Source organism: Stegodyphus dumicola, chromosome 5 (assembly GCF_044657685.1).
Source record: "Stegodyphus dumicola isolate Sdum_Otavi_A_Nest chromosome 5, ASM4465768v1".
NCBI classification, from domain to species: Eukaryota; Metazoa; Arthropoda; class Arachnida; order Araneae; family Eresidae; genus Stegodyphus; species Stegodyphus dumicola.
In genome coordinates, this window is record NC_140772.1 from 361943 (window position 1) to 383877 (window position 21935).

Below are 21935 nucleotides of genomic sequence, written 5' to 3' on the forward strand. Positions count from 1 at the left end.
ACTGGGATAATTGCCCACGCGACTAATACCCACACCGATGAAAGCGCACATTGATGAAAGCCCACACAGATAAAAGCCCACATAGATAGAAGGGCACGCTGATAAAAGTCCACACTAACAAAAACCCACACCGATATATACGTCATGAATAGAGATAAAATAAAAAATAAATGAATAAGAAATAATTGAACAATAAATTTAAGTAGCGGAACACATTTCATTTTCGTCTCCGGCTGAATTAAATTCGTATATATATATATATATAGTACAGAGAGTCAATCAAAATAATATAATTAAAAACATATACATGTATGTATCTTTGTTTTTATATTTACGCAAGAAATGGAAGTGCCTTTGTATAAGTGTGACAAAGGGAGGTGAAAGGGAATACTGGCCACACAGCTTATTTTAATTCTACAAAATTATAAGGAGTATAATATGTATGTAAATTTTCATCATATACAGAGAATAATTTATGAATAATTTAACACTACAGAAAATTTTGCATTATATGAATTTAATATGGAGAATTAAAGCCGAACTTTCATTTTAACGAAAAAAAATAAAAGTACAGTATTCTATTATGATTAAGCGCAAACACCGTTTTAATGGTGAATAAAAAGCATGGTTTCAAATAATCCAGTTAAATTTTGACAACTTGGATTTTACATAAATTAATTTCATTCCCACTTGAAATTTAATTTTTTTAATCATAATAATTACTCGTAAAATTTTTCAGGAAGTCATAGTTATTTTGGATTTCCTGAAAATGTGTGCTGGTTTTAAGTGGGCATTCGTCTTGTGGGCTTTTGTCATGTAGTTTTCTAACTGGCCGCTGGCTATTCAGGCAGGAAACCATTGCCTTCCTTTTCTTTTGCCCCCAGCTGTGTGAAAAAGCAGTTAAAGAGAGGAGAGCCTTGCTTAATTGCTTTATTCCCTATGGAACCTGGGGCGCCAAAGAAGGCCTCAGAAGGGAGGGTGTGGCAGGAGAACAATTAAAGAGGATTTTAAATGTTTTTTGTTAGTTACCTACTAGAAAATAACATTATCTGAAATTCCGCTTGTAACTGAAGTTAACCCCTTTCTTACATTTCTTTAGTATAGTTCTTGAATAACCTTTTGTCTAAGGATTTAGTTAGAATTTCAATTATTTTAAAAATTTCAATAATTGGAAAATGAAAGGAATTAAATATTTTTTAACCATTTTTAAAGGGATAATTCACTGTTTTTGCAGTAAAACTGCAGAGTGGAAAAATATGCTAGTTCCTGATTTGATAGTGTCTCTAACAACTTTTTGATGAACTAATTAAACATGCTTGTTATATCAAAGCCATTGTTTAAAAGTAAAACTACTGAACTATTTCTAAAAACATTAAATTATTACATATATTAAAATTTACGTACAAGTAATATTTTTCATTTTAACTTTCATATGGTTGAAAACGCAACCATGTGAAAGTTAAAATGAAAAATATGAAACCGTAATAAAAGTTAAACTATTCGAATAATTTTAATAACACAGGTTTCTGAACTTAGCAACAAGAGGATTTAAGAACCATGAGCCCAGCGTTGTAAGAAAAGTAATCTTGCACATTAAAAATAATTTTTATTTCAATAAAAATATTATATTACTCGATTAACTGTAAACGCTTAAAAAACAGTTCATTTCAATTTACCGTAATTATTTATATACAAAAACTTTGATTGAAGCAAATTTTAACAGCATTTAGAAACTGAAAATTCACTGGAACATTTCTTTTGTGGGTTTTATGCTGTTATTATGTGTTGAATATTATTTCGCCTAGATTAAGAAAAAGAAACTCATAACATGTAAAAATTTATTAGGTAGAAAAACTATCAAATTAAGGTAATTTTCTTCTCCTCGAAGTGCATTGATTTCCTTATACGAATTTCATATTCTGACAGCACAGAAATAGTGGCCACATATCTTGTAGGAGGTATTTCTTAAAAGCCTCATGTGTTGACGATCAAGTAGAAAAAAAAATGTTTTGTTATGGAGTTACGTTTCGAATAACTTTTTTCTTCTATTGAATGAGTTCAAAGTTTCTAATATCTTGTTTTCTAGCATGAAATGTTTCACCAGTTTTTAAGGTTCTTTTCTAAGAATAATTCTAATTCATTAAGCAGAAGTTAGTAAGAACAAGTAAGGTGTACTTCAAATTTGATCTCTTAGGTTTATTAGGTCTGGCTACCAAATAACTGTTTTTGAATTCAACATCAAATTTTAAACATATATTTTTTTTTAAATTTGTGTCTTTTATTTTCAAAAAACATGCACGTAATCCGAAGTTTCTGTGACAAAAGTTAGTATAAGAAAAGTGGGACAAATTAAATTATCTGTATATTTAGTCACTATTAAAAACGAATTCTGGCTAGACTATGGGTCCTCAATCAGGAGGAATAGCCCTAAGGGGAATTTCAAAGTTTCAGAGAGTAATTTAGTCCACCTTTTCTTTACGTATTAAGTATTTAGATTTAGTTTATGAATACAAAAAAGAACATTTATTCAAATTTTGGTATTTACCAACATGTTTGATACTTGTTTAATTTACTTAAAAAATAATCCGTATTTAAACAAACACATATCTACTTTTCAAGTTTTGGGAAGGAGAGGTTGAATGATCATTTAGCAATGGTGGAAAGGGTATATGGGGAAAAAGCTGGTGAGAATCACTGGTCTAGACTGAGCCAACTTGATTTAAATTTAGAATTTTATACTCTATATAGAATTTTATACGAATCTTTAGTTCTTACTGTAGAGTCATTAGGTTTTATATATATATATATATAATGTTGTATGATCTTAAATCCATTTAGTGCGAATACAAGTTATTAGTACTTGCGCAATTGCTGCAAAGTTAGTTAATAATAATTTATTTCCTAAACAGTATTGATTAATTGATTATATTATCTCCCGAGTTTAATTAAAGTAGAATTATTTTAAAAGTGTGAATCTATACTGTATATAGGTATACAAAGATACACATACATATACATGTATGTGTATCTTTGTTTTTATATTTACGCAAGAAATGGAAGTGCCTTTGTATCAGTGTGACAAAGGGAGGTGAAAGGGAATACTGGCCACACTGCTTATTTTAATTCTAAAAACTGGTAAGTTATAACTGGTAAGTTACTGGTTAATACTGGTAGGTTATATTTTGAAAGATGTTTTGAAGTAATTTGAAAGCAAAATGTTAATAATGTTTTAACGGGGACTGGAGTTAAATCATCACGAAGAATAAAATTTCAATTGTAAAAGGAAAATTAAAACATGTAATCATTGTCATTGATCGAAAATTAGTTGACTTTTCAAGGGAATCAAACCAACTCCCGTTCAATGAACAATAATTGATAAAAATACGTAAATACGAAAGTGTTTCGTCTGGTGTCCGCCGACAACATCGCGGAGGAAAACGTCGCGGAGAAAACAACGCAAGGCGAAAACGTCGTGCTACAAAACATCGTGGGAGAACACATCGCAAAGAGAAAAACATCGCAGTTCTAAAACATCGTGGTGCAAAATATCGTCGTCGAAAATAAAGCGGTTCAAAAACTTCGCAATTTAAAAACATAGTCGTCGAAAATATCGTGATAAAAAATAAAGTATCTACAAATCATCGCATGACGATAACATCGCAGACATGCTTTTTTCAGACATGCTTTAATAACTGTAAATGGATATTCCCATAATGATTCGTGAGCGCAAGAGGGTAAGAAGGATAATTTTTACTTTCATATTTTTTATTAATACATTTTTGCTGAGAAAATAAAAAGGAAACTTAAGTATAGAAAATTAATGCAACTTATAGCACTTAATAGAATTTTAAATCGACATAGTTAACTAACAAAGACCATAATAAATTATTTTTAATAAAGATTTTACAGGTAATTTTTCATAAAAAGTATAATCTATTAAGTTGCATTTAATTTTCTATGCTTAAGTTTCCTTCTTATTTTTTCAGCAAAAATTTATTAGTTAATAAAAAAATGTGAAAGTAAAAATTATCCTTCCTTACATCACTTGCGCTCACAAATCATTATGGGAATATCCATTTACAGTTATTAAAGCCTGAAAAAAGCATGTCTGCGATGTTATCGTCATGCGATGATTAATAGATACTTTATTTCTTACCACGATATTTTCGACGGCGATATTTTTAAACTGCGAAGTTTTTGAACCGCTTTATTTTCGACGACGATGTTTTGTACCACGATGTTTTAGAACTGCGATGTTTTCGCCTTGCGTTGTTTTCTCCGCGATGTTTTCGTCCGCTATGTTTTTGCCGCGATGTTTTCGGCTGTAACCGTTTCGTCTTTACTCGAGTTATAAGTTAAAGCCAAACCGGCAATTCTAGTCAGGCCAAATATTTCCGCGAATAGAAGGAATTATGAACCAATGCTGATATTGAAAGAACTTATTCTTATGAAGCATTTTAGTCAATTCAATTTGGAGTAAAAATCAATTACTGTAGAGAAATCCTATTTAACTCGAGTAATCGTCCCCGACACTTTGATGTTTATGCATTTGAGTACTATATTATTTGTAGAAATTAAACATTGGAAATTGTCATTATGAAATCGAATTCAAAGTAAAGTTGAAATAAACATAGAAGATTATAAAAAAAGATAAATAATGCAAAATTTGTAAAAACAAATCAAAGACAATATAAAAATAATATAAAAAATAATATAGAAAATAATATAAATAAGATCAGTGAATGTACATGAAGATATAAAGGCCAGAAAAGGTATTAAGTAACTGTCTATTAGCTCTTGGACAGTGAAAATGCTTTTTTCCTTTCTTAAATTCTTAATCATTGCGACACGACAATTAGCCAGAAATTAATTAATTTCCATTCACTAGTATTTTCAAAAAAATCTTAACAGATGGTGTCTCTCAGATAAGAACTCCACAAAATACATCCCTCAAGAATTCCAAGTCCCACCCACTACCATAAATTGCTTCAAGTTTTACCGACTGATATTATTCAAAGCCCCTACTGCCGTTAAGAATTTTCGGACACCCTACACTTCTGAGTCAGACACGAAGAGAACACTTTGCCAACTCCCCCACTAGAAAGAATGTAAGTTACTTAATACCTTTTCTGGCCTTTATATCTTCCTGTACATTCACTGTTCTTATTATATATTATTTTCTATATTATTTTTTATATTATTTTTATATTGTCTTTGATTTGTTTTTACAAATTTTGCATTATTTATCTTTTTTTATAATCTTCTATGTTTATTTCAACTTTACTTTGAATTCGATTTCATAATGACAATTTCCAATGTTTAATTTCTACAAATAATATGGTACTCAAATGCATAAACATGAAAGTGTCGGGGACGATTACTCGAGTTAAATAGGATTTCTCTACAGTAATTGATTTTTACTCCAAATTGAATTGACTAAAATGCTTCATAAGAATAAGTTCTTTGAATATCAGCATTGGTTCATAATTCCTTCTATTCGCGGAAATATTTGGCCTGACTAGAATTGCCGGTTTGCCTTTAACTTATAACTCGAGTAAAGACGAAACACTTTCGTATTTACGTATTTTTATCAATTATTGTTCATTGAACGGGAGTTGGTTTGTTCCCCTTGAAAAGTCAACTAATTTCCGATCAATGACAATGATTACATGTTTTAATTTTTCCTTTTACAATTGAAATTTTATTCTTCATGATGATTTAACTCCAGTCCCCGTTAAAACATTATTAACATTTTGCTTTCAAATTACTTCAAAACATCTTTCAAAATATAACTTACCAGTATGGATGCACGCTTTTAAAATAATTCTACTTTAATTAAACTTAGGAGATAATATAATCAATTAATCAATACTGTTTAGGAAATAAATTATTATATATATATATATATATATATATATATATATATATATGCGGGAGAAAGGAAAAATAAGCAATGCCCTCTTCGAGACTCGAGCCTGGATCTTTCGAATACGAGCCAATTGTACTAACCGTTACACCATGAAGGCATTCTAGAAGGAGGGAGAAAATACCTTATATTAATATCAAGTGTCATACATTACAAGTTTAAAAAATTGTATTTGAACTCGAGTGGATAAACTTGAGTATTTTATGAACGATTGGAAATTCGAACAAGATATAGGCAGAGTGTGAGCTAATAGTAGAATTTTAATAAAGGCAATTTTACAGGAAATTAAAGTATTTCAAAATATTTAACCTCATTTTACACTTTTAAAATATATTAAAAGTATTTTAATTGAAATTAATATATTTATATTCAAAATTCTTGGAAAGAAGATTTGGCTTGTCATCCCAATCGTTTTTCTATTTATTATTCTTAATATTATTACGTTAAAAGCCTTTTTGAAAACAGTGATTTTTTAATATGATAGCTTTATAATTCGTGATGACGAAATTTCTTAAAAGGAATTAAAACAAAATGTTGAATTATACTCCATCCGTCCCAAATTAGTTGTTACGTTTAGGTCGAAAATTTTGTCCCAAATTAGTTGCTACATTTCAAGTCGGTGGAGTTATAAGTAACTTTCTAAGCAGTTTAGTAAATTGACATCCGTAAAATTATATTAACAGTTACAGCAGTTTAAAATCAGATACATCCCATCTACATTAAACATCTAAAAGTTGTTATAAACATAAAAAGCATTTATTATTGGAAACTTTAAATCATATGTTTCAAGTAAACCTTCAGCAAGGGAAAATCTTCAGCAGAGGGAAAAGAAAAAAACACAAGTAGTGTCTTTGTGTGTATGTATGTTTTACGAAAACGAGTACAAACGTTTTCGCTGGGTAAACATTGTTTGGTTCTTTCCACAAACAATCCGATACGGGCTAGTGTATCCGATTGTTTCGAGAAGAGCTGTTGAGTTGGCCCTGAAAAGGCAAAGACGTCTGTGTATATTCTTTGGAAAATTGTCGTAGCATTGAAAATTTTTTAAACGTTAGCGATGGAAAAATAGACGGGAAAATCGCATGTGCAAGAATTCTAGCTTCCCTCTTGGATGAAAGTTATAGAACCGCCTCACATACATACTGACGTTTCGAGATGTAGACAGGAGTGCTGTAATGCCACACTTTATATAAACACCGCTTCGCCTCAAGAGACAACGCAATTTGATTAAAAAAAGAGAAGATACGGCCACGTAATATTAAAATCGTAACACTAGCTGAATTGTTCTAACGTAAAAGTGTACGAGAAATCTGGTGAGTAATAAACAAGTAGTAATGTTTTGTAGAGACTACTAGTTTCGTTAACATAATAATAAATCTAGGATGCCTGTTATGAATCGATCACCCTCTCAAGCTCAACCCTGGTTGGCATTGTGCCAAAACACATAGACTCGTCCAAAAGGGGTGGTATTACTTGCTGCGACGTGAAAGGTCTTCTCATCTCCGGAAAAGCTATGCTGGAGGGAAAGAAAGTCCCCATCCTTTCACCCTATTTTGAGAATAATTCGGTCCGAAATGCGCATGCGTGTTTGCGATCATGGTCGCGGATGAGTCGGTCATGCTATATCACAGTTCTTTGTGTTGCCCTCTGCAGCTTAAGCGATGGTGTAAAATTGAAATTACAAACGATAACCGCTTCGCCGACACAGCGTAATGCAAAGTTATGTTCGGGCTGGTAACCCAACATAGCGGAGAGGCGTGGCTTATAGGATGATTATGCTTGGTGGAAGTAAACACAGGAATTTAATTGTAGTTTAAATAACAAGCTTGAAAGATGGTACGAGACAACTGACGAATGTTCGAATTCCGATAATGAAAGTAAACATGCTTTAATTCCGAGTTTTATAAGTAGTGCGAAAAATTGAGAACTAAATGCGAGATAAATGTGATAGATGAAAACTACCAGTTTAAAAGGCAGGTGGTTGATATTTGGAAACCCGTCAGGATACATAATCTAGAGTAGACACTCCCATATGATAGTCAAACATTAAGGCATTAAGCTATACATTGAGGCAAAATTTTAATTATTAATTACAAGTGAAAATTAAGTATTTGTAATAAAATATCAAACGAGAGCATGTTAATGTAAATCCGGGCATAGAATCATAGGTTTAATAATTGAGAATTTCTTTTAAAGGAATGCCATTGATGTAGAGTTGGCTTCGATCGCATCGATTCGATTTATTGCATCATCACGTAGTTTTGATAAACGTTAAGTTGGAGTAGAAGAATTAAACCACCGTGAAATTAAAAAGAACAGTAACTGATTTTCTGTTTGTGAAATCCGATAGGAAAGAATGCAAATAAATGTTAATCTTCAGTGAAGTGTGGGCGTCAGACAAGTGTTTTAGCCTTTTACATAATAAAAACGTTCCAATAAAACCGTTGAAAAAAGAATGCAGAAAATTAAAAACTTGCATTGTCGACTGGTAAATAAAGTTATTCATTCATGATACTGCTTAATATGAGAAATGAACACAAGTTTAAACTGACATGCAAACATTTTAACAATATCTGCTTCACAGCCTAAGCGATAAAATGAATTTAATAACTATTAATCACCCCCTGTGACAGCATATAATTGAAAAATCTCCTCTCTCCACAAACACTTTCATGCGTATGAGTTTTCCTATATTTTAGAAATTAATTTTATCAGATTAGTGGGAAAAGGTTTATTAGTGGTTTGCGACTCAGGACAGTTTAAAGGATTACTTGTATTCTTACACTGTTTAAAACATTCTGCTTTGTACATAGTCCTACACTTTACAAATTCTACTCTGTACAAATTGGATATATTACACACAATATTTGCCTTTGTTAATAAAATAATTTTATCTTTTCAAATATGTAGTAGTGCACAATATGGGACATCAAACTGAACTCTGACCATCATTAGTGCACACCTGCTTCCTGTTCAAAGTATATGAAATGCAGATATGAAATGTTCTCAGTGATAAATAAACTCACAATTAGGGTTAATTCCCTAGAGAACTCGAGCTTAAATAAGCCTGAAAATTAACCCTCGGGCCGACGCTATCGAACACTTTAGCCACGTTTATCATGACTAAGACAACACATTGTTTATTATTAAAGGCACCTCTAATAAATTCTGTCAGACGCACCAACTGCTTCGTCACAGAGATTTTTTCTAAAGCCAAATTGCTGTGCGGGAAATCTGTCAAAAAAGGATGTATTCTGGCATGGATAACCTTTTCAAAATTTTGCTCGCATCGAAAAGAGGGCTGATAGTAGTCAGTTTTTGTGAGGTCTTTGTGAGTGTTAGGCATCTTTTAACAGATTACGCAACGAGTGATGGTGTAGCACCGGGGTGCCTGGGTCTTAGACCCTATCCACAAATGAAAATATGCCACTTCGGGTACAATACAAAGTTACAACTTATAGTATTATATAAATATGCCCAGGATATCTTAAGGGTTTTTTTTCAAATAATTATTTATAATGGCCTTAATAAATGACTTGATGAATATTTGTAACACGCATACATGATTCGGTGATGAAAATGCTGTCCAGAAAAGCTGCAAACTCCGTCGAGCCATTGGGAACAATAATAAATGAACACATGAAAATTGTCAAGCAAACATTTGGTAAATACAAGACCCAGTCAGCATTATTAAAAATGTGATCATAATCATAGAATAAATTAAGTAAGGAGCTCAAGTTAAAAGTAAACAGTTACATACAATACAAAATCATACTATATATAAGGTAGCCATGGTGCAGTTAAGCTTAATCAAGAGTGTAACTAAGAACGGCCATAGGACTTTTGATATTACATTGATCATTTGCGTCGTAATCATAAATTTTAATTGCAGTGTTGTTAATAAACTCTATGTCTTTATAGAATTTCTTAGCAAGGCGATAGTAAAAGGTTAAAATGTGGTCAATTTTCAGTTCAGCATGCAAATCTGTAAATCCGAAGCTACCATAAAACATTACTAATTTGTCTCAAAACCCCGTTTTGTGCAGTTTTCAATTTCTTCCTTAAGGATCAACTAGAATAAGCCCAAACAGAGCAAGCATAAGGCAATATTGGACGTAGAAGGGACTTGTTAAATGAGTAACTTGTTGTCTATAGAAAGAATGCTATTTCACGCTGTTAACCCGCGAAGACGCGCGCTGCTTTTAGCTACGCGAGGACGCGCGTCGGGCTCCGTAGGTCCGAAACGTTATTTCTTAACGAAATAAAAATAAAATTGTTTGTGTAATCGAAGAAAAAAATTAAATAATAAAAAGTATATAAAATATAAAAATATACTTTGAATTTAATAATTCTAAAAAAATTGTATTTTAATACACTTTTAAGATTGAAATTATTTATCATTAACAGAAAAAATCAGACTGATTTCTTTTTGTGAGCAAACGAAATTTAATACTAATTTATGTAATATTAAATTTTTACAGAAATATTTTCAAAAAAAAACTTACATTTCACATTTTTTTTGCAAAAAATCGCGCTGTGTTTACCGCAAACATTTTTCTCTCACTTAGCGCAGCAAATTTGTGGTTTTCGGTCCTTTACGCTATTACATATATGGCATCTTTCCCTAGAACACTCCTGTTTTTTTCGCGAGTGTCCTTCCCAATTTTCCCTATATCTGCAATTTCATTTTTCACTCAATTCGCGTGGAAATTTTGCTGCGAGCTTCTTTCTTGAATGTGATCCTTGAAAAGTTCTAATGCAAATTCTTTGATAAATAAACTTCGTTTTCTATATTGCACTACTGGCGTCCTCGAAGATAACAATAATATTCTAGTATTCATAGCTGCAATGTTGAACATACTAAAGAATACTGCCATTGGTCATCTGTTGCTAATTCTAGCAGTACTATAAATGGTTACTACATCTATAGCACCCTTTGTTAAATCATTAAAAGTCATAATTTCTGTTTTTTTTATTTGCTTCTCCAGTCGAAACATCGATGGCTCTGTCATTATGCATGGTGGACAATAGAACAACGCATTTATTTTTGTTTGGTGTGTAGGAAACTAATGTCATATTTCTTTGAAATCCAAATAATGATGATCAAACTTCTCTTTTTCTGCCACAAGTAAAATATATTGGCAGTTCTTTTTTATTTTTTCTGATAGTTCCCACGAGCGTAATTTTCTTTTCAAGGTGATTCTTTACCAAGGTATAACTGGTAAACCAGTTGTACACGGTACGGTTGCGCCCTGGATTCAAAATAGGCTCTCTAAACCTCTTGACTACTTTATCAAGACCATTTTCTGAGCTGCACGACCGTTTGGGTTGTGTTCCTGCATGAATTTCAAGATTTGAAGTACAAAATGTCCTTGCATCAAAAACAGCAAAAACTTTAATTCCATATTTTGCAGGTTTACTTGGAATGTATTGAAGAAAGGAGCATCTTCTTATAAAAGGTCCTAATTTTTCGTCAGTTGTGATGTATTCGCCAGCATTTTTAACGAACTTTTCAAAATCATTTCTTACCGGAGCCAGTTTATCCATTTCTCTTCTAGAAGGACGATCTCTTAGGTCATCAAATCCCAAACATCTCATTAGGATTAAAAAACGTTTATGAGACACTGTTCGATGAAAAATGTCAAGCCCTGTCCCGTCAGTCGCCCAAACTTCGCAACATTTACGTGAGAAGCCTTCTATTTTAAAACAAAATTCTCCAAAACAAAGAAGACAGATAAATGATCTGATTTCTGTAATATTCTTGTGTCGAGCAGCTCTCTACCTTTCAAATTTGATGGCTATCTTTGACAAGATATCAATTCACGGAAACAGAAATGCTGAATTCATTACTAGATTCATCGCTTGAATCTAATGTCTCTTCAGAATTCGATTGGTGATCACTAAACTGTTCTTCATCAATTATTTCTTCGTCTTCTTCATTAACTGAATCTTCATCAGTCAACATTTCGGCTAATAGTTTCTGTAATCTTTTCATTTCATCGTCATAAATCAAATAGCGTGACATTTTTGCAACTGCCTGACATCTTTCACATTTTTAAATGACAATGCTAGCGAGGGTCTCGGGCCTGGGAAGCCCGGCTACTCAGTTTCTGAGAAAAGATGGAGGGATAAATTCCGGAAATGATTGTGAATGACATGTACCTGACCTTAAACTCAGCTACTAAGAAGTTCGATAAATTTCACCAAAGGGTGAAATTTTTGTATTATGTTTTTGTAACGACCGGGCCTGGTCGGACTTGCCTGTACCAGGGAATTGACACTCCGTAGAAATGTAGGTTTTTATTGAACTTCTCCTTTTTTGTTAACAGGATTGCCTGAGTCTTTTCCACATTAACCTTAATTTTCCATCTGATGAGTCAAGTCTCTAATGCATGTATGTGGTTTTGTAGCTGTTGTATAGCCGGCCTTGTGTAAGGATCACAGTGTCATCAGCATACATTGCGAGTTTTGTGTTGTTCAGAGTGGGTATGTCATTCACGTATATATTAAAAAGTATAGGTCCGCGAAGACTTCCCTGGGGGACGCCTGCAAGGAAAAGTTTAGGTGTAGAGAGAATTCCTGTGACACGAAAGACAAAGTGTCTACCTGTCATGCAGGATTTAATTATGTGTTTAATGTACTCTTGGAGCCCCGAAATGTGTAAATTGTAAATAAGAGCACCCAGCCAAACACGATCGAAAGTCTTAGCTTTGTCGAGAAAAAAGCCTCTTGTGACGTTATTACGTTGCAAGCCTTTACTGATTAATTCTAAATCTCTATACAGCTCTACACAGTAAAAGAGTCACAGAAAAACGGCTCAGAGTAAGTTTGTAATCACGTAAGTCAGGCACAGTCTTCTCATTTTCACTTCGATTAAGGATTCTGTACATACTAGCATAAGAAATATATTAGTTCATGCAGTTTTATACGTCGATATTTATAGATAATTGTTTTGGCTATGTTTATTATAATCTTGTTCACCGTAACGGCTGGAGTGCCTAAACCATCATGCTGTGTAAACAAAACTGAAATCTTCATCTCTGAATACTGTTCCACTAGTGTTTAAACCACTGAAATGGTGATTATGGTAGAACATCTTTGGTAAAAATTTACTCTACGGTAACCCTTGGCAAATCGTTTCTTATTTTATATCAAGATCGTCACCTGGAAGAATCGGCACAAATTTCAAGATTGCCGTTACACAAAACCAAAATAAGAAGTCAAAGACATACACAAACTTGGTGTCCATGTACACATCGACCTATTTTAACTTAAAAAAAAAAACAGAAAACTGCACAAACTAGGTATTGTGCACTGCCTTAACTTTGCACATGTACACATTGATCTATTTTCACTTTAAGAAAACCAGAAAGTTAAAAATATCATGTTTACAAGAAAATATTCGCCACTGTCTTAACACACAGAGACAACCAAAAATACAAAAACAGAGAGGAATAAGTTACCAAAAATACATATTTTCTAACATAAAAATATTAAACAACAAAAAGAAAAATTAACACACAGAGACGAATAAATAAATGAAGCGTCATTTTTTTAACATACCTTTTTTTTTCACATGCATACGTTTAGGCTTTCCACCACCATTTCCTCCATCCTCCAGATAAGCAATTCAATTAAATTCATCGTCTGTTATTCACCTCAGACATACTCAAACGATGGTACCCACACCAAAATAATAGCAAGTTCAAAATACAAGACCATACCACTTACGTGCAACCAAACATAGCAATTAAAAAGAATGGTAAGAACCAAAAACACGGGTCCGTACAAAAGGGTTACTATTACAAAATGTAGCCCAAAACTAAATTTATCACAACACGTTGGCAATATTTCCAGAAATAACCCCTTTATATTGACAAAAACTTATTTTTTTCAAAGGCTATTTTCGCCAACATTATCAACATTACAATAACGGAAAAACTTATTTGTCGCAATGGGCTTCCAGATTTCACGAACAACCAATACCACTTGGCGATTTTTTCAGACAAAAAACAAGGTGTACCATACAGTAAAGATTAGCCGCATCTTGATTTACTACTGCTACAACATAAAATATACGTCTTTCGTAGATTTCTGCAGTTAAACTCAAAAGTTTAAAATTGCATTTTGCTTATCATGACCAGATTTTATTTTCTGCACGTAGTTAACAATTACTTATGTGTTGTCAGATAAATGTTACCAGATACAGTTAATTATTTTTTACTATCTCATGAGACAAGTTTTTTTGCTCCTGCAAGACAACTTTACTTTGTGTTGCAAAATAAATTCCTTCTCACTCTTTTTAGACTTGCCTACACATTAAATTTTATGATTAGGTAAGATGTGATTATCATAATTTTGTTTCTCTCCTTATTTTGGCAACTTTATATGTTGATTCGTTATTTAGGTTACCTACCAGTGGCTGACTGATACAACTGCTCATATGGTTCAGCTGGTAGGTTGAGTTTAATTTCTGACATAAAAAATTTAAAAGGCATACCCCATGTTTATTTTACTATAATCGAATAGTCAAATTGAAGAAATAAATGAGCCTAAATAGATTGTAATATCAATGAACATTTTTAATGACAGAGATTAACTTAAACATAGTTGCATACAGCAGAGAAAAAAGGGCGAAGAAGTAAGAATGGTATACATATACATACATACGTAATAAACAGTTACGTCATCATACACCGCGCGGATAAACGCGAACGGCGCATGCGTCAGGAGAAGCTCTCTTAAGCTAAACGTCGTATTATAATTTATGATACAACACAAATAATGGCTACTCTGTTTATAGGTACTATATGTTAAAATATTTTAAAAGCTTCCTTTAATTTGCATTCTAATAGTGATTTGTTTAAATTTAATTATGAATTATATTCACATGTAGTAATTGCATTTTATTTATTTTTGGCAATGGCTAAGCTCCAGTTTAACTCCAGTATTTAGAGTTTTTATATACAGATGAATACATATTCCTCTTTTACATGGATATAAGATTATTTTTCAGGAATTTAAGGAAAATGTGATAAATTGGATTTATAAAAACTATTTTGAATTTTGAAAAGTGTTTTTCCTCTGTTAACCATAATATAGTGCCATAAATTTCTGAATGTGTTTAGTTTTCATCCAAATAAATAGGTTTACAAAAATTTGTCATATTAATAGTTATTGCAGGATTTAGCATTATTATAAATATTTATTATAACAGATTTAGCTGAACTACATGTTTAGTCTCTCTGCAGATGAAGTCAAAAGTAAGTGGTTAGATATTTTTCTGTATTCCCCATTACGTAATTTTATCTGGTAAATTACCATTACTTATATACTAAAGGTGAAAGAATAAGCTTTCCTTGAAAATACAAAAATTTTTAGACATTTAAAAAAATTGGTATACTTAAAAAAAATCTCAAGCTGCCACATATGCGAAACTGAAAATGTTATATATAAAATATTTCAGAAATATAAATATTTTCACTGTTTGTTAACTATAATTCACTGAATTTGTTATATATAATCACAGATTAAGGTAGCAGTGCTTTTTCTCACTGCGATTTCTCATGTATTTTGATTCATAAATACATAAATATGTTGTATAAATATTTTCAACATTTCTGATTTTTCGATAGTAACCATAGGAGAAGGATTTGAGACTATCTGTGTAAAGTAATTAGGTTTTAGATCATCACTACACCTTCATATACTTTCACTGGAAGTTTTCTCTGTATATATACTGGGATGTGACACTAAGCAGTTGACAGTATGTATTTAAGAGGTCAAAGGTATATTGTAATTAGTATTTAAAATCCTGATAACATCCCATACACTGTCGGTGGAACCTAGATAGGATGTCCAAAGGATATACTGGGATGTGACATTAAGCACTCGGGAAGATGAGTTTAGGAGGAAATTGGGATATTGTGGGATGTCCTGAGGATGTAGTAAGTAGGACTTTAAATACTACCAACATCCCATACGCTGTTGATGGGACATAGATAGGATGATTTTTGGATAAAATGGGTTGTGTTTAGGTGAGTGGGATGTCCTGAGGATGTAATAAGTAAGAGTTCATATCCTAATAACATGCCGTACGCTGTCGATGGGACTTAGTTAGGATGTCCTGAGGATATACTGGGATGTGACACTAAGAACTCTGGAGGAGGTGTTTAGGAGGTTCGAGAGATATTCCGCGATGTCCTGAGGATGTGCGCATACCCCGCGAGCAACATCTTCGGGATATCCCAGGCATGTTTTTGTGCTATGTGGGTTATTTGTTTTTTCATCAAACTTGTTTTCTGATTCCAGTTACATAGCTTTTAAGGCCAGAAATTCGTCAACAAGTTAAAGTAAATTTGAATGATAGACGTTAGATGCAGTTTTCACAAATAGTTTAGCTTTCTAACAAGGTTTACTCATCTCAAGCGAACATAGTTTGCAGATTAGGTTACCGTGCTGTTTGAGCTGTGACAGATTAACAAATAGAATATGGTCTTTGTGCTGAAAATACAGCAAAGTCTAATAGATCGATACCATGAACTATTAGACCAAAACTCTGTTAAAAATTAATGTTTCATTCTGCTCAAAAACACTAATCTTAAAAGCTATTGGTCTGAACCTAGAGGCCATCCAAGTAATCTTAGAGAGCCAGCAAATGCATTTTTCTTCAGTTATTTAGCATTATTATGATACTATTTATCATGTCAAGGATTTGTAAGAACAAAATCGTGAAAATCCTGAGGATTTTCATGATTTTGAATTCAAATTTATATTATTTCGATTCTCACCAAAACCGGAACTGAAAATTGTGATATTAAACAAATTCAGAAATTTGAAGTTATTCATTTGATTATTTATGACTTGGCATTAAAATCGTTATAGACTATTTGGTTTTCATAATTATTTTTTACTTTCACTGCTGCTTGTATACTCATGTTTAAAGAATCAGGGAACTTCCCGAATTAATACAATATACACATTGACTACAGACACCTTGATATATAAAAAACTAAATTTAAGGAAAAAATATCTAGTAACAAAGTGCAGATCAGTGTTTTCACACACGCGTTTTGATACCCAATTGAGACACTTAAACTATACCTGGCTAGTAGAGAAAAATAATATAAAACTGTTAAAATTAAGACTTGGATGTTGAATAAATCTCACAAATACTTCGTTTCTGTTTTTGAACAAATGCATGGTATTCTCGTTCATTACTGTCGAGGAATATTATCATTTGTCTCCGACAGCTCTTAAAAAAATCTGTCATAACACTTTACTAAAACAAATGCATGCAACTTATACGGATTCGAGTATTAAATATTTAGGAAAATTAGTTCTTCAAATTTCACATTTCTTTATGCAATACATGTGACATGGAAACAGGTTTCGATACGATATTGCTATGGATTTTTAAAAGTTTATTTCAAATTTGAAATTATTATGAGAAAAGTTATTACCAATTTCTTACTCAGTGGTTTTTTCGTACATTCTTGAGGTACATACATTATTAAAATTGCGAACTACAACACAATATTTAAGAAGAACTAACACGGCATTTTATGACGCCGCTAAGGAGTGCCAACATATGGACATTTTCAACCTATTTCACTATGAAATTTTACACGAGGACAGGCACCTCCGTCCATATGCCGCTTTTCTACTCAGTGGAAACCAGGATTTTCCAACATAATTTGTGTTTTTAAGTATGTAGTACTCTGAAAAACTTATTTGACTTGTAAATAATGATGTTTAGAAATCTTAGCCGGATGATCATGTGACACACACAGCCATGCCCACAAGATATTACTTATATTTTTCCTGTATATACTATTTTACTTTTTGGAATCGTATTTTATTTTCTGCATTTATGACTGCAACACACACCTTTTATGAACTGATTTAGTACTATTTTATGTATAACTATTGTAAAACTTCAGATTTACAGCGCTACGATGCCTGGATACCTCATCGCCAACCAGATGTCTTATCGCTCATCACGTGACATTGGTCTCACCCCCTGCATCTGCTATCCTGTCTCCACGAGAACTACGTTCGGCATTTCCTTACCTGCAGCGCTCCTAGAAGCACCAAAGTTCGATAGCCGGAACACAACCTGCGATTTCGCAGGTTAATCGCGGCAAATAAGCGAGTTGGAGTTGGAGACTGCAACACATAACAATAAATAAACATTTTGTTTTAAATGAAACTGCTTTGTCTTTTTAAGGCAGAGCGGTGGCTTATGAATAAATTCTATTTTTGTATTAATTTGTATGCTAGGTTCTGTCCCTAAATTATTTCTACAGTTTTATGCCCATCACAAAAGATAATAAAAATGTAAAGCTTATGTTTGATTTGCAGCGTGTTGAAGATTTTAATATTTTTTGATTAAAAATTTGATTTATGCCTTCAAAAGCTGAATTATGTTTAGTTGAGGACCGCTTTTTATGTAGCCCTTTAAGACGGTCAGAGCATACGCTTGGTTTCAAGATTTCTTTCACGTGCGCGTTCGAAGTTTCATGCCGCATTTCGCTATATAGCTCCCCACCGTTCCCTGGGTATTTATGCCTGTTGCGATCCTTGCTGTTTTGTATTTTTTGAGTGATCGTTTTGCTGTGTTTAATTGCTGCGATATTTTTGGATTACTATGAATATTATTTCGGCCATAGATATTGAATTTTCCCGCTGGGACATTCTTCGAATTTTACGAGCTAAAATGGCACCAGACCTAGTTCGTAAGCCGATACCTCGTGCTCTTCGTATAAAGATACTATGTCCCTGGATGTGTAATCTTCTACTAATTTTTTTCGTGTGACACTTCAGACATTTTGGCTATTTCCGAATAATAAGATGTTCGACCATAATTATTTGGATAAATTATTATCTCTGGATGTTTCAAAATGTGATACTTCGCGCTGTGCACGTGTTGACTTGCTCATCGAAAATTTGAAACGTATCGGTATTGAAGCATACGCTTTCGCTCTTAAGGATAATATCGGTTCTCTGTTGCATTACTATAATTTACCTCAATCCAATGACCTTCAGGCGTGTGAGCAACAATTTCGTTGTGATAATTTCAAGAAAATTAACAAATGTGAAGACTGTTCTACTTCGATAATGGGTAAATTCGATTTCTTTTGCCAAGCAGAGAACGCGTATCATCAACGGGCAGTATCAAAGGAGTTCCTTGCAGTATGACCCTCGACATAACAGCCAATTTCACCATCACAGGGAAAAATTTAACTCAAAAATTTAGAGATAACCTCATTTAGACGCCATCCTGTGTTACACTTCAGATTCTGTATGGTGACAAAATATCATCTCTGAAAGATGCTAACTTTTTGCAAGGCTCCTCCCTAACTGCGCAGTGACATATTTATTCGCGATTACCAAACCAATTTTAGTTCGAATATCAGATATACAATTTACGAAATACTCGAATATAACTGACAAATGCCCTTCAGAATCACTTTCATTCAAAAATATTTTCTTATATTACCGAAATTAATTTTATGCTTAGCTTTATGAGAAAACATTTACTATTTGTTTGAAACAATTGACACTTTAAATGATTAATCGTATTCTTGCAATGTTTACAAATCCTGTTTTTACATACTGGATATGTAACATACAATAATTTATTTTTGTTAACCCATTAACCGCTGGTGTTGCGTTCACGCAACGGTCAAAATAAATGCGTATATAAATATAACTACCTAAAATATTTTATACCAGCAGATGATTTTGTGTAGGGAATATTATGAAGATTATATCTGTAAAAAATATTTGCCTTCAACAATTCATTTTGTTTATAATAATTAATCTCATACTTTAAGCAAAATTATCGACCGTGTATTTTTGCTGAAAATATTTAAAGAAAGAATCGCCGTCTTTATGAGTGATCTATTTTTAGTCAAGGTCACCGTTTATCAGAACATTACATCACTCAGATGTTTAAATTTGATTTGGAAAGGAAAGGAAAATAAGTGTTGCGCTGACGTCAGCAGGAAAAGGGTAGTCGATCTTCTTTTTCACTCATTCCTTTCGATGTTCTGGTTCATGTTCTGGTTGTTTAAAAATGCCTAGAACGAGGTATCTTACATTAGAAGAAGCCCTACCCTTCAAAGATTTTTTGATGAAGAAATAGATGATGATAATGTTAATAATGACCAGAATGAAACTGATATTGTTGTTGTTCCCCCAGAAATTGCAGAATCTGGTGGCGAACAAGAAAGGAATGGCAAGACCTAGTATATTCAGCATTCAAAAACCATTGTATGGAGATGGTAGACATTTTATCGTAAAGTCCGTTGATAACAAAAGACTTTGTTGTAAAGAGTACCATAGCCAGACTATTTATAGATGCGAAGTATGTAATGTAGCTTTACATCATGATTGTAATCAAGCTTGTCATGCTTGAATCTTTCCATTGAAATAATCTGTATTTGTAAAAGAAATACAATGTATATTTTAAAATTAAATTAATTAAAAGTAAAGTGATTTGGTAGATTTATAAAACGTTATACATCAAAAATGTAATCCTGCGCTCCACTCAAAAGAAACATCACACGAGTACAATCCTACTCACTAAACATCCGTAGTCTTATTCCGCTGACGTTGCGCGAACGCAACACTCGCGTTTTCCACAGGTGAGAGCATATTTTTTTTTTTTTTTTTTTTTTCAATGTAAATTTATATTATAAATGCTTAATTTGATATTTGTTATTATTTTCATGAGAAAAGAAACATTCCTTGTAGTTTTGGCGATTAATGGGTTAATAAAGGTATTTTACCGTTTTAAATATGAAAGTCTTAAGATTCTCCTCCCCCGACCATAGCCTACTCACTTCCTCTGAGATTACACTTATTTTAGTATCATCTTTTCCTCTTTTTATCATTTTACGTCTCTATAATAGTTTTTATTTTTTAGTATTCCTTTCGCATTTGGTTATTAATGAGCAGAAACGGACGTTTGTCCCTGATGGGACATTAGACTCGAAACAGCATTTTTGTCGAAGCACTTATATCCGTTGTATTACTTTTCATGTTGATCACACACGATATTATCGCGCTGTACTATATTTAAAGAAATTATATGAAACATCCCTGGGTTAGGTGCTCATTTTCAGCCCGTTAGATCCTCGTGAATGGAAAAAATAAAAACTGGAGCTATATTCCAGGAAAACACTTTTCACAATAAAATGTTCAAATTGCTAACTTTTGCCTCTTAGTTCTTTTATTTAAAGAAACAAGTCTGGATTGCCATACTGCTGTGAAAATTATTACTATAAAATAATTTTGAAATTTTCCTATATATTCGCACACTATACATTAAATGCAGCATTGTTGGCACTGAAGTTTCCAATCTACGTTCGGAATTACGTTGCTGCAACGCATAGAAGTAATAAACATGCAGAAAAATTTTCCAGCTGTGACAGAAAACATTAGAAAACCACCGCTTCATCTCTAAGAGACAATGCAGTTCCATTCCAAAAATGAGAAATAGAACATTTCTTGATGCGAAATCAAGGAGAGTATATAAAGTTTTATACCGTATAAAAAATACTCGAAAACTGATATGCAAAAAACGAGCAATATTTTTTAATTGAAAGTACAGGATTCGTTTTGTTAATATTAAAATACAACCATTGCCATAAAAATTTGTGTAAAGAGAGAGTTGTCAGAATTAAACGAAATTTTACATATATAATTATTACTTTGATATAAGTAAGTGATTAGAAAATCAAAGAAAAGAGGATAATTTATTGCAGAAAAAAGTACACATGAACGGAAGTTTTAGTACTCTGTTAAACCACCTGTAGCGCGAATGCACGATGCAATACGAGCGAGCATTGTGGCATACAAGTTCCGTACGGTGTCCTGAGACATATCGTTACACAGTTGCTGTAAATGCGCCTCTGCTTCGGCTAATCTCGTCAGCTGTCCAACTCGCCATCCCAAATGATCCCAGATGGACCCGCTTGGTGACGAATCTGGGGATCGAGCA

At 32.7% G+C, this 21935-nt stretch overlaps 1 protein-coding gene across 3 annotated transcripts in view; it reads left to right on the top strand.

Annotated features, from left to right (window-relative positions):
- The window catches only part of LOC146996995 (cullin-5-like), a 332836-nt gene that overhangs the window by 232127 nt on the left and 78774 nt on the right, over window positions 1-21935 (top strand). For 2 of the 3 annotated variants that reach the window (XR_015041053.1, XM_085816414.1), the window contains one exon: window positions 17869-18282. The exons of the other annotated variant lie outside the window; for it this stretch is intronic. Coding sequence is in view for 1 of the 2 variants with exons in the window: in XM_085816414.1 (XP_085672540.1) it covers window positions 17869-17933 (65 nt within the window). In the remaining variant the exon portion in view is untranslated. Of the gene's footprint in view, window positions 1-17868; window positions 18283-21935 lie in introns of those variants that run through there. 3 annotated transcript variants of the gene reach the window in all.